This window comes from Littorina saxatilis, linkage group LG15 (assembly GCF_037325665.1).
Source record: "Littorina saxatilis isolate snail1 linkage group LG15, US_GU_Lsax_2.0, whole genome shotgun sequence".
Classification (NCBI taxonomy): domain Eukaryota; kingdom Metazoa; phylum Mollusca; class Gastropoda; order Littorinimorpha; family Littorinidae; genus Littorina; species Littorina saxatilis.
The window spans coordinates 8,782,704-8,796,636 of NC_090259.1; the positions used below are offsets into that span (position 1 = coordinate 8,782,704).

General features: G+C 41.7%; 1 protein-coding gene across 1 annotated transcript in view; it reads right to left on the reverse strand.

Moving 5' to 3' along the window:
* LOC138948453 (uncharacterized) overlaps window positions 1–13,459 on the reverse strand; it is a 23,734-nt gene extending 10,275 nt beyond the window's left edge. The window contains exons 1-9 of the mRNA XM_070320000.1: window positions 13,355–13,459; window positions 12,125–12,197; window positions 11,279–11,493; window positions 10,128–10,329; window positions 7,953–8,120; window positions 6,388–6,539; window positions 3,746–3,971; window positions 2,473–2,610; window positions 1,776–1,922 (exon numbers count right to left, since the gene is read on the reverse strand). Of these exons, the coding sequence (XP_070176101.1) occupies window positions 1,776–1,922; window positions 2,473–2,610; window positions 3,746–3,971; window positions 6,388–6,539; window positions 7,953–8,120; window positions 10,128–10,329; window positions 11,279–11,493; window positions 12,125–12,197; window positions 13,355–13,450 (1,417 nt within the window). The 5' untranslated portion in view covers window positions 13,451–13,459. The remainder of the gene's footprint in view (window positions 1–1,775; window positions 1,923–2,472; window positions 2,611–3,745; window positions 3,972–6,387; window positions 6,540–7,952; window positions 8,121–10,127; window positions 10,330–11,278; window positions 11,494–12,124; window positions 12,198–13,354) is intronic.
* Between the last annotated feature and the right edge of the window lie 474 nt (window positions 13,460–13,933).

The window sequence follows — 13,933 nt, forward strand, 5'->3', positions numbered from 1 at the left end:
AAATGTTGTTGACACAAATCCCACACGTATGAGATACGGCTATGGGCGTAGGGCAAACCGAAAATGACCACGTATTACATACGGGGTGGGCAGTGAAGGGGTTAAAACTTTCCTCCATTGTAAGACCTTGCATTTTCAGATTTTCTGTTAAAGCTCTGTAAATTGACCTCCATTTGGGGCGGGGATGTAGCTCAGTCGGTAGCGCGCTGGATTTGTATCCAGTTGGCCGCTGTCAGCGTGAGTTCGTCCCCACGTTCGGCGAGAGATTTATTTCTCAGAGTCAACTTTGTGTGCAGACTCTCATCGGTGTCCGAACACCCCCGTGTGTACACGCAAGCACAAGACCAAGTGCGCACGAAAAAGATCCTGTAATCCATGTCAGAGTTCGGTGGGTTATAGAAACACGAAAATACCCAGCATGCTTCCTCCGAAAACGGCGTATGGCTGCCTGAATGGCGGGGTAAAAACGGTCATACACGTAAAAGCCGTGGGAGTTTCAGCCCATGAACGAACAAACAAAGACCTCCATTTCAAGACTCCCTACTTTTTAAGGCCTGATTTTCTCAGATTTTAGAAGGTCTTAAAAGGGGGGTTCCCCTGTACCGGTAATTAAACATGCCCTGTGGACGGGTGACCCCTCTTCTCCCCCAACCAGCTGACATAAAGACCTTCAAAAATGTGAGAAAATCAGGTCTAAACAAGGAGGTGGTCTTTAAATGGGTGTCAATTTACACAAGTTATGAAGACAATCTGAACAAGCAGCCCACCAGGTGCAGCAGGGGTTTGAACACTCAGCCTTCTGCATGGGACCACAGCCCCCGTCGCTTTGGTAAGGCCAAAAAAAAAAAAAAAAAATCTGTTTACGGTAACCCGACCGACCCTATTTTTTTCGCGCGACCCTAGACTTTTTTTTGGCATTTGGGGAAAAAAAAAAAAAAAAAAAAATCTTTTGGTTTTTTTTGCAAAATAACGTAAAAATATTGTTTTTTGGAACAAAAAAAAAATCCCGACCTACCGACCCTATTTTTTTGGCCTATGTTACCGTAAACAGACCTATTTTTTTTTGTGCCTAATTTGAATACATGTACTTGCGTACACCATGAATATGTATGAAACGCTGTAGCTTTGTGCATTTTCCACTAGCAGAATTTCTTTCATGAAAACTTCCCAACAATGAAAAGTACATGTACAATGAAAGCCATAACTGCAACTGCCTGATGACCTTAAATCTCAATTTCATTATGGAAGGCACAGGGAAAGGCAGGAAATATCTCAATTCCATCATGAAAGGTACAGGGAAATGCAGGAAATATCTCAATTCCAGCATGAAAGGTACAGGGAAATGCAGGAAATATCTCAATTCCATCATGAAAGGTACAGGGAAATGCAGGAAATATCTCAATTCCATCATGAAAGGTACAGGGAAATGCAGGAAATATCTCAATTCCATCATGAAAGGTACAGGGAAATGCAGGAAATATCTCAATTCCAGCATGAAAGGTACAGGGAAATGCAGGAAAAATGTATCTCTTTCAACAACAGCAGCAGCAACAGCAGCAAAAAAAAAAAAAAAAAAAAAATAAAAAAAATAAAAACAACAGCAACATCTGAACTTAATTGCAATTACCAAATACATCATGTAAATTCTTCATTGTCTGAACAGCACTTGTGACATAAACACAGATAACCAGGCAGTTTACAAAATAGATGGAAACCTTCCCTATCTCAACAACAACAACAACCACAACAACAACAACCACATAACAATCTCTCACCAGCAACATCAGGAATGTTTGGAGCAAGTTCTTTAAGCCTTGCAGACAGGATTTTTGTGATGGGGTGGTTGCCAAGGCTACGAGTTGCCAGGTCCATGAACTGTCGCTGTTCTGTCCAAGCCGCTTCACAGTCCCTGTACCCTTTGCCTGAAACACCAACACAGCAACATACTTTATTTGTAGTTTTGACCACATTACATTTTACACAGATCGAGACAGTCCTTGTTCACCAAGACTAACAAAGGAATGATGCAAAAGGTCAACCTTCAAATAATATTGTGAGCTTTCAAAAATATTTATTACGAGAGCAAATTCGTTTAGCGTTGTTCTCTGTGTAGACTCAGGATCCGAAGAGGCTAAAGCTAGACTCTTCCCACGTGACACTGAGTCTGCATACAACTGAACCGTTTATGGATCAGTGTGTTCTTTAGCCTCCATCGAATGTTAGGCTAAAAGATGGTTGTAGCTCGTCATAAAATCATTTATGGCAGAAGCCGAAATGTATATATATTTAAGCAAAATAAGAAACAGTACAGATACATGTACCTGTTCAAAACTTGTCAAGTCTTTAAGTTGGTAAAAATATGTCTTGTTTTGTGATAACGACTTTAATATTTGTGTTATTTGCACACTTAAAACAAAGCAATGTACAGAAACATATAAAAGCCCAAACACTCACAACAAAACCTGTACTCACCTGAGCGTGCTTTCTGGAATTCCTGGTTGGTCCAATTCTTATAGTCGCCGACGGAATCCAGTCCCCAGGTGTGTTCTGGTACCTTGGTCAGGTAATGCACCGCCTGCAGCACACGGGGATCCTTCATTGTGCACCCACCTGTGCAGGCAAAGAAAACACAAAACAGACTGAAAGGTGCATGTGATACACATGAAAGGTGAGCTACAGTCAGACCTGCCCTGGTGACCAAGCACCTCTCAAAAATGACCACCTGTCTAAAACAACCACCCCAAAGGATCTCTTTTTCTTCTTCTTCTTCTTCTTCTTCTGCGTTCCCAGCCATGATAAAACTTTAATCCGGTCTGTGGGGCAAAGTCCGCAGTCCGCCGCAGCAACGTTGCCGGCCCCCAGAGCTTCTTGTGGGCCTCCCAAACGATTCACAATGAGGTGTTCGTATATGGATAGGAGTCTCAACAGAAAGTTGGTCGTGAAAAAGAAATGAAGTGACAGACAATTGCTTCCCCTAACTAACCCATAATAAATGCATCTTAATTTACATACATGTAGGTACACATTCCTAGGCTTTGCTGGGAGAAAGGCATCTTGTATCAGAAGTTAATTTTCCTGTTGGAGGTAAAGCTGATGAAACTGGTTGGGTTTCTTTTATTTTTGTAACAAAACACAAGATGGTTTATGCATTGATCTGAGTAGGGGTTATCACACTGACTTTTAGTGATTTCCTTCAGTTGACTCAAAACGAGAACTATTTTGCACGGAGCTATGGCTAAATGGTGTACTGCCCCTGCAAAATGTGTTTGTTTGTTCGTTCATGGGCTGAAACTCCCCCGGCTTTTACGTGTATGACCGTTTTTACCCCGCCATTTAGGCAGCCATACGCCGCTTTCGGAGGAAGCATGCTGGGTATTTTCGTGTTTCTATAACCCACCGAACTCTGACATGGATTACAGGATCTTTTTCGTGCGCACTTGGTCTTGTGCTTGCGTGTACACACGTGGGGTGTTGGACACCGAGGAGAGTCTTCACACAAAGTTGACTCTGAGAAATAAATCTCTCGCCGAACGTGGGGACGAACTCACGCTGACAGCGGCCAACTGGATACAAATCCAGCGCGCTACCTACTGAGCTACATCCCCGCCACGAATCATGGGGTCTAAAAGGCGAGTCCGCTATACTTTTGCTGCACATGATCATCAAGTACACACCTACAAAAAACAAAACAAAAAACAACAACCAAAAAACCAACAACAACAAAACACACACACAATTAACTCACCATTATCAAAACACTCAGCAAGCACGTCAGCAAAAGTTCTGTACATGGCAATTTTCTTGGGATCCGACTGAATTCCCATGATCCACGTATCGCCAATTTCCTGGGTGACGACAGGGAAGGTGGTAGCCGACGCTTTCAGGGCAGACACATAGTCGTCAAGACTAGACGCTACGATCATCGCGTTGGGGAACTGGGATCGGGCCACTTCAAAGTTATTCAAAACCTCCTGGAAGACAGAAACAAATTGTCAATGTAAATTCATACTGGAAAGTTTTAATGCCTTATGTACAGTCAAAAGACAGAATGTACCTTTATCAGTGTTGGAACGTTAAAGTCATACTGTGTATCTAGGGTGGATTTTTGTGTAAGGTATAAAGTTAAAACAGCAATACAAAAATAATAATAAATAAAACAACAATAAATCAAACCGTACAAAAAAAATCCAAAAAAACAAACACCATGCCAAGGCATCACATTCTACAAGTGAAGCTGTGATTGCATTCTCAAGAGTGTAAACATGAACAACGACAGCAGCAACAACAACAACAACCAACAACAGTGCAAACAATCATACAAGCTCTACTTTTTTACCTGACACAAACAAAGCAGCAACAGCAACAACAACGTCGCGTAAGGCGAAAATACAACATTTAGTCAAGCTCAGTCGAACTCACAGAATTAAAATGAACGACTTGCATTTTTACCGCAAGACCGTACACTCGTAGCATCGTCTGTCCAACGCTCGTGGCAAAGGCAGTGAAATTAACAATCCAGAAAAGCGCAACCGCGCTGAGGAGAAATAATATAGCACGCTTTTCTATATCTCTATTCTTTTTAACTCTCTGAACGTGTTTTTAATCCAAACATATCATATCTATATGTTTTTGGAATCAGGAACGGACAAGGAATAAGATGAAATTGTTTTTAAATCGATTTCGGAAAATTAATCTTAATTCTAATTTTTATATTTTTAATTTTCAGAGCTTGTTTTTAATCCGAATATAACGTTAACATATTTATATGTTTTTGGAATCAGAAAATGATGAAGAATACGATAAACGTAATTTTGGATCGTTTTATAAAAAAGATTTTTAATTACAATTTTCAGATTTTTAATGACCAAAGTCATTATTAATTAATTTTTAAGCCTCCAAGCTGAAATGCAATACCAAAGTCCGGCCTTCGTCGAAGATTGCTTGGCCAAAATTTCAATACATTTTATTGAAAAATGAGGGTGTGACAGTGCCGCCTCAACTTTTACAAAATGCCGGATATGACGTCATCAAAGACATTTATCGAAACAAATGAAAAATGTCTGGGGATATCATACCCAGGAACTCTCATGACAAATTTCATAAAGATCGGTCCAGTAGTTTACTCTGAATCGCTCTACACACACACACACACACACACCACGACCCTCGTCTCGATTCCCCCCTCTACGTTAAAACATTTAGTCAAAACTTGACTAAATGTAAAAGCAACAACAGTAACAACAGCAGCAACAACAACAAACAACAACAACAGTGCAAACAATCATAAAAGCTCTACTTTCTTACCTGACAACAACAACAACAACAACAACAACAACAACAACAACAATAACAACAACAATAGTGCAAACAATCATAAAAGCTCTACATTATTAAAGCTGGTGGTCTATTTATGACTATCCGGGGCTACGAGGCTGAAAATCATGTACAGAATTCTGTACAGCAAACGCTACCCGAAACCACATCTATACGGCGTGTACAACCTTGAGAGCTTCAGTCAACGCTTGAATTTTGCAGTGGTAACATCCGGTTTGCTCTCTCAGAGCTGAGCATACTTGTCAAGAAGGATCGAGCAGAAAAAATAAACGACTTGGCAGGGATTCGAACTCAAGACCTCGGGGCCTCGAAATGTCAGGGCCGATGTCTTAACCGGTAGGCCACTCCATTCTACGCTTGAATGACCATTCATGCGTTGCAAAAACGTAAAAATTGCCATTCAAATTTGCCTTTATTTGCAAACATGTTTCACGGAATCGCAGTACATGTTTACACCGTCATGCTACACGACATTCACATCATGCAAATAGCAGCGATATCTCTAGTTACAACATGCAAGAAAAATGACAAGAACAGTAATTGAATCTCTCCAAACATCTGTGCAGTTGAAAACAGACATCAAAGAAATAGTTATACATGTATTCACTTCTGAACAATGGGTGGATAGAGGTATAAATCATGCTGCTTCAAGAATAACATAAGATGAATTCATATCAATGTTTTTCCTTCTTTTTCTCAATTGGCGCAGTAGCCTAGTGGTTAGGACATCAGACACGATGTGTCGAGGTCGAGAGTAGGAATCTTCGCCGGGGCGTTTATTTTTTCCCCTTGATCACTCTTGAAGATAAAATATGATCAGTCTTGACAGAGCAAACCGGATGTTATCCCTGCAAAATTCAAACGTTGACTGAAGCTCTCAAGGTCATACACGCCGTATAGGTGGGGTTTCGGGTAGCGTTTGCTGTAGAGAATTCTGTACATGATTTTCATCCCTATCTTTTCAACCTCATAGCCCCGGAAAGTCATAAATAGACCACAGCTTTAACTGACACGAACTGACAGTATCAATTAAACAACACATCTTTCACTCACAGAGATGTTTGTGGGGGGACCAGAGTTGTCGGTACGGAAAGCGAAACAGAGGACTTCTGGGAAGGCCGCCCTGTCCTGGGCAAAGTGACAGTCATTGGCGGAGAGTCCCCCGGGCTTGGCAGGGAAAACGCCAGCGTTGTTTGGGTAGCCTCCTGTCATAAATAATTACAAAAAATGTCAATTTGGAAGATACTATAACTACCCTGACTTTTATTTGTGGGTTTATTACTGGTCATCAGGCTTTTTAACCTTTGCCCGTCCGGGTTATCGACTACACACGGAAGTCATCGTGGGGCCGTGCGGACCCATGCTTCTCATTTCCTTCTTTGAGAAACATGGGTCCGCACGGCCCCATGATGTTTGTAGTCTAAATATGAACTTTTTTTAATTACTTCTCGCTGAAATTTTAGGACATAAGAGCTTTTTAGGTGCCTGAGGCATTCTTAAAAGCTCATAAAAAAATTCCCACTGGTTTAAGAGATATTTGCAATTAAACACCCTTCTGGGTCCACACGGACCCCCGACCACCGGCGAAGGTTAAACTTAAACACAGACACCCCCGAAAATCAAATTCAGAGAAGCAAGCATAACTAATGCCTCAAATGACATGACTTTGTATGTATTTTACCGCATGTGTTTGCAGAAAGCTCTGAAAATTTGAAGGTAATGCCTTAAAGAGTTACTGAAATGTAAAAACCTGCTCCAAAACCACCTTTATAGGCTTGTGATGAATGACACCTACACTGTTCAGCATGCCATTGCATCATCTTTTTCCTGCATACGTGTATTCGTGTTTTGCAAGATCCGAGACTTTTACTGCGAACTTGGAATCTTTATTGTGGGCATGCATGCACAAGGGATTGTTCAGGCACCGAGGAGAACCTGCACAAATGTGACTGGGAAATAAATCCCTTGCGGAATGTGGGGGTGGAACCATGCAATGCCAATACAGTGGATCCCCCTTTTAAGACCCCCCCCAATTCAAGACTCCCTCCCTTTTAAGACTATCTTTTCTCAGACTTTCTGTTCATAGTCTTTGTAAATTTACTTCCCTAGTACTCCCTTCTTTTTAAGACCCGATTTTCATAGATTTTTGGAGGTCTTTGGTTTTGTTTGTTCGTTCATGGGCTGAAACTCCCACGGCTTTTACGTGTATGACCGTTTTTACCCCGCCATTTAGGCAGCCATACGCCGCTTTCGGAGGAAGCATGCTGGGTATTTTCGTGTTTCTATAACCCACCGAACTCTGACATAGATTACAGGATCTTTTTCGTGCGCACTTGGTCTTGTGCTTGCGTGTACACACAGGGGTGTTCGGACACCGAGGAGAGTCTGCACACAAAGTTGACTCTGAGAAATAAATCTCTCGCCGAACGTGGGGACGAACTCACGCTGACAGCGGCCAACTGGATACAAATCCAGCGCGCTACCGACTGAGCTACATTCCCGCCTTTTGGAGGTCTGAAAGGGGGGTTCCACTGTAGCGACAACTGGTTTCAAAGCTAGCGCTGCTACGGAATGAGCTATCTGCCCGCCCTTATCACATGCAAGACGTGAATGTTTACCGGGATGCCAAAAAGCAATGACGCCATCTTCGTCACTGTCCTTGGGGTTGACCTTCCAGATGAAGGGGGTGCGCGGCACGGCGGGCGGACTGGTCATTGTGTTGACCCCCACAGAAATGGCCGCTATCTTGTGCTTCTTCAGGTGTGGAATCACCGCCTTCGTCATTCCTACACAAAGAATTACAAGTAGCTGATATGAAACAACTGAGACTGCCGGTGAGAAGAACACAAGATAACTATGAAAAGGTACTCACCAGAATAAAACATACAAGCAACAACACAATTTGTGTTTTTTTAAATAATAAAAGTGAGAAATTATTAAAATCAATGAAAATGTCACTGCTGCTGCTTTAAAAAGTGAGAGAGGGTAGTGTATTTTGTGTTCTTATTTCAAATAAAAAGAAAAGTGTATGAGTGATAGAGGTGGTAGAAGTTTGGGGGAGGGGGGAGGGAGGGTGGCAAATTACTGGTGAAGGGAAAGCAGAATTCTGCACAAATGCTCTACACTAAATACACATTTCATTTCATTTCATTTCATTACTTTATTGTCCCATCGCTGGGAAATTCGGGTCGCTTCCTCCCAGTGGAAAGCTAGCAGCAACGGAGTCGCGCTACCCAGGTGTCTGCGTGTTTAGGTGTATTCAGCCACCTGCACTTATGGCAGAATGACCAAGGTCTTTTACGTGCCATTGTGATGACACGGGGGTGGGACATGGCTTCCGTCTCTGGGTCTGCACATAAAGTTGACCCGTGTCCGTCCCGGCCCGAATTCGAACCTGCGACCTTTCGATCACAAGTCCAGTGCTCTACCAACTGAGCTACCGGGCTACATGTATTCCCTCGCTCCTCTCTCATGTGTGTGTGTGTGTGTGTGTGTGTGTGTGTGTGTGTGTGTGTGTGTGTGTGTGTGTGTGTGTGTGTGGTGTGTGTGTGTGTGTGTGGTGTGTGTGTGTGTGTGTGGTGTGTGTGTGTGGTGTGTGTGTGGTGTGTGTGTGTGGTGTGTGTGTGGTGTGTGTGGTGTGTGTGTGTGTGGTGTGTGTGTGGTGTGTGTGTGGTGTGTGTGTCTCTGGTGTGTGTGTCTCTGGTGTGTGTGTGTGAGCGTGGGTGCGTGAGTGTGTGTGAGCGTGGGTGCGTGACTGAGTGTGTGTGTGTGTTTTTTTAAGAAAAATAATTCATGACAGAACAATAAGATAAGTCCAAGGAGATAAAAACATAAAGACAGGTCAAGGCCAACATCTGTGCACAACACACACACACGTGCACAGAGAAGAACAAGTCGCGTAAGGCGAAATTACTACATTTAGTCAAGCTGTGGAATTCACAGAATGAAACTGAACGCACTGCATTTTTTTCACAATGACCGTAGTCCGCCGCTAGTGCAAAAGGCAGTGAAAGTGACGAGCCTGTTTGGCGCGGTAGCGCTGTGCTTCATAGCACGCTTTACTGTACCTCTCTTCGTTTTAACTTTCTGAGCGTGTTTTTAATCCAAACATATCATATCTATATGTTTTTTGGAATCAGGAACCGACAAGGAATAAGATGAAAGTGTTTTTGAATTGATTTCAAAAATTTAATTTTGATCATAATTTTTAATTTTTTTAATTTTCAGAGCTTGTTTTTAATCCAAATATAACACATTTATATGTTTTTGGAATCAGAAAATGATGAAGAATAAGATGAACGTAAATTTGGATAGTTTTATAATTTTTTTTTTTTACAATTTTCAGATTTTTAATGACCAAAGTCATTAATTAATTTTTAAGCCACCAAGCTGAAATGCAATACCGAAGTCCGGCCTTCGTCGAAGATTGCTTGGCCAAAATTTCAATCAAATATGATTAAAAAATGAGGGTGTGACAGTGCCGCCTCAACTTTTACAAAAAGCCGGATATGACGTCATCAAAGACATTTATCGAAAAAATGAAAAAAATGTCCGGGGATATCATACCCAGGAACTCTCATGTCAAATTTCATAAAGATCGGTCCAGTAGTTTACTCTGAATCGCTCTACACACACACACACCATGACCCTCGTCTCGATTCCCCCTCTATGTTAAAACATTTAGTCAAAACTTGACTAAATGTAAAAAGAAGAAAAAACACACACAAAAACTTCAGATATGAGACAGACAGATTTACACACACAGAATTACACACACAGACATTGACACATACCTGGTACGTCTCTCTGACTGACCACAGGCGTTGTGCGGCTAATGTTGAACTCTTGGTCCAGCATGGGGCTGAAGTTGAGCGAGAGGTCAAACAGCTTGGGGTGCATGGCCTCGTACTGCATATTCATGGGCCCAGCATGCCACACAATGTCCCCCCGGCTGATGGCCCCTCGCACCGAGGCAAGAGCCATTTTGTTCGGGCACTGCAAAAACACAAGAGGATCTCAATTTAACTGCTCTCAAAAATGATAAAAGTTAAATTCTTTTATTTCAGGTTTATAGCCACTTGCACCTAGTAGTCCAGGTCAGTTTTTTTTATTACAATTTTAGCTCGGGGGGGGGGGGGGGGCACTGCAAGAACACAAGCGACTGTGAATTTTAGTGGTCTTGAAAATAAAATAGACTTGTTCCAGGATTATGGCCGCTCCCAACTAGTCCAGGTCCATTTTCTGCAAAAACACTGCAAAAACACAAGAGGTTATAAACAGAACATTTGAAAAAGCAAGCCCTAAATTGGAGGGTCGTCAGTTTGAATCAAAATTGCTGCACCAACAAGTGTCTGTGCAACAGAGTGAGAAAAGGCAGCAGCAAGCGTCCACTGTGAAGCTTCAGGGCTCAACAAGACTTGAGCAAAGGGAGCAAATCAATACAATGGTCTAGCAGCATAACTGGAGCAGTTACTTCCCCTACCACACATATTGTACTTGTAGTCTTGCAGCCGCACACACAAAAGATAATCAAAGCACACAAAAAAGATAATCAAAGTTGAAAATAACTGAGTATTAATGAGGTAGACATGTTGCTAACCACACACACTCTTGTGAGTATTTTGATAAGCAAATCTGTGCTACAAAACAACTGAGGGAAAAAAACACAATGCAGTTCATCTCCATAGCTAAGGCTGGCTCTGACACTGACAAAAGACATCCAGACACACCAAAGTCAAGGTGGGGGTCAGTTTCTTCGAGGGGATTTGACCCACCATAGTAGGGGCAGTTGTGGCTGGGAGCGTTTAAAACAAAATTTTTTTTTAAGAAAAACAAATTTGTCAAGGGGGTATAGTTCTCCAAGAGGCAAACTGCCTCAGATACGGAAATTGAAAACGGGTACTTTTCTTTGGAAACAATCCTGCATGAAATTAACATACATTACCTGCAGTGTGACATTGCTGGCCAGGGTGACGGGGGAGCAGTGAAGGTACCAGTACAGCAGCCAGGGGTGGGTGGTGTAGATGAAGCGTTCCCTGAAGCCAAACACTCGCAACCCTTCAGCGATGGTGACCGCACGAGGAAAGTACTCCGTGAAGTACCGGTTGACCACGTTCAGCGCAAAGCCCACCGTGGGATGAATGCCATCGTAGCCCACATCTGCAAGAGAAGAGGTCAACCGTAGTTTAAATACTAGAATAGTATAATAGAATAGAATAATGCTAGCCAAGGATCCACACATTGACTGGAGGCAAAGAGTGATAGACACAAACCAAGGTCCAAATACAAAAAAGCAGTTTTAACTAAATAATAATAATCTAAGGCCAAAAAAAAAGGTCTGTTTATGGTAACATAGGCCAACAAAATAGGGTCGGTAGGTCGGGATTTTTTTTTTCCCCCAAAAACATATTTTTACGTTATTTTGCAAAAAAACCTTTTTTTTTTCTTTCCCAAATGCCAAAAAAAAGTCTAGGGTCGCGCGAAAAAACTAGGGTCGGTCGGGTTACCGTAAACAGACCTATTTTTTTTTTGGCCTAATAATCTAAACAACGAAGTGACTGTGGTGAGATGAACAAAGTTAAAAAACAAAGGATTTCTGTACTCACCGATACAAGAACAGCACAAGACGATACGAATTTTCACTTATGAAAGAATTTTTTAAATAATAATAACAAACCCAAAAACAGAAAATTTAAAAGTAAAGAAATAAATCTAAAAGCCATAAGCAGGTGATAATGGTATATATATCAAAACAAGCACATGTATAATATTAATAGTTAAATAATCTTACCCAAGTGATTCATAAATACCATGTGGACCTTTTTAATCTCCTTGAAATCTCCATACTGACTTGGTACTTGTACCTAGGGGAAAACATATTAACTGAATTAATAAATCACAATCACATAAAAGATAGAATCAATGAAACAAGTTTTCTTCAATTTCTAAAAACAAATATCAGTGGTAGTCACCCATAATGTCCCAAGCTTTGCGCTAAACACATCTTTGTCTTTTTCTGTCAGTCCAGGGAAGGCCAAATCTCAATTTTAACTCGCCATCCGTGCGAGTAACTTTCAGAAATTCACTATAGCCTGCCAGAAATGTCACAGGCCCAGTACGTACCACACAACTATTTAGGACTGTTAGATTTCTTTACATAATTAAAACAGCGGAGGCAAGCACAGGAACCTCGTTTTTGTTTTACTAGAATATGGCGATGATGTTGCACTTGCAGACGACAGAAGTTCCTGCATCTGCAGAGTTTTATGTGGCTTTAAAACTTGATAGTACAACTACAATCGAAAGTTTTGCATTTGATCAGAATTTTCACTGGCCAGCCGGGCTAGCTACCAGGTGGTTTCTACTAGCCCGGCCCTGGCGACCGTTGAAATGATGTCAGATTTCTCCTGATGTCAGCTTTCTGATTCGGCCTAGTTGATCTTGTATAAACTCCACACTGCACAAAATAACACCCTTCGAGAGTACTGACGAGCGACCTTGGGTACCTTACATTCATGGGGTCAGATTTGTCCAACCAATTTTTTTAATCTAAACTTAGAAATTTGATTCATCCTAAAATGTTTCCCCCGCTTCTCATTCAAGGGACGTAACCAGTCGGTACACGTTTTCGAAAAAATCGAATTTTGGGGTGAAATCTATTAAATTTCACCACAGATTTCCTTCACATGCAAGAAACTGACATGCTTTTGGTCCTTAAATAAGTTCACTTCTTTAATCTTACCAAGAAACATTTCAGTCTCGAGTATATATCGAAGGGGTAAGGTGACAGAGGGGCCAATCTCACATCGTTACACCGGGCGGACGATCTGACCATCCCTGCAGTCGATACGTTTTTCTCGGACTCTGCTTGTGACCAAGTTCTCGATCAGCTGACTCAAAACACCATGCAGGAAGCGAAAGTGAAAAACGATACCTTTCCTGGTGAGAATTGCCGCTTTTATTGAGTGAATTCAGCAAGAAATACACAACCAGAATGCTATGGAAACGCTTAAAACCTTACCTTCTCATTCAAACTACTTGCAGCGTGCGGAAGGGAGAAGCACAACACCACCAAACAGAGAACTCCGGCCAGCGTTGCTCGCGACAGTCGCGCCATCTTGTTGTCAGACATCATGTGACTGCTCGTGTCACGTGGTTTTTATTTATAGATTTCTAGTTCGAGCCTGGTTCGAGGAAAGAAAACAACCGTGTTGGAGGATGATGTAAACAGCGCTTAGAACTGTACCCACGGAATACGCGCTATATAAGCTTCATATTGATTGATTGCTTTCAAGATTGAAATGTAACGCCGAAGCCGACTTGGTGACTGATCTGGATGATTTTACTCATCATGGTATCATTAGCCATTTTACCTCAGCTAGTTGGTTTAAACATAAGTTTATTTTAACAAAGGTTACAATCATGACATGTATACAAAGTTCACAGAAACAGCAACAAGCTAGAAGCTTATAGTGGTGTTCCTGCATGACATTACAACATAAGGCGGTAACGGGTGAAAAATGTGTCTCAATAAACCAAATCTATTAATAACGTAATGAACGTTGCATAATGATTATAAAGAAAGACAGTAAAGGAAGGA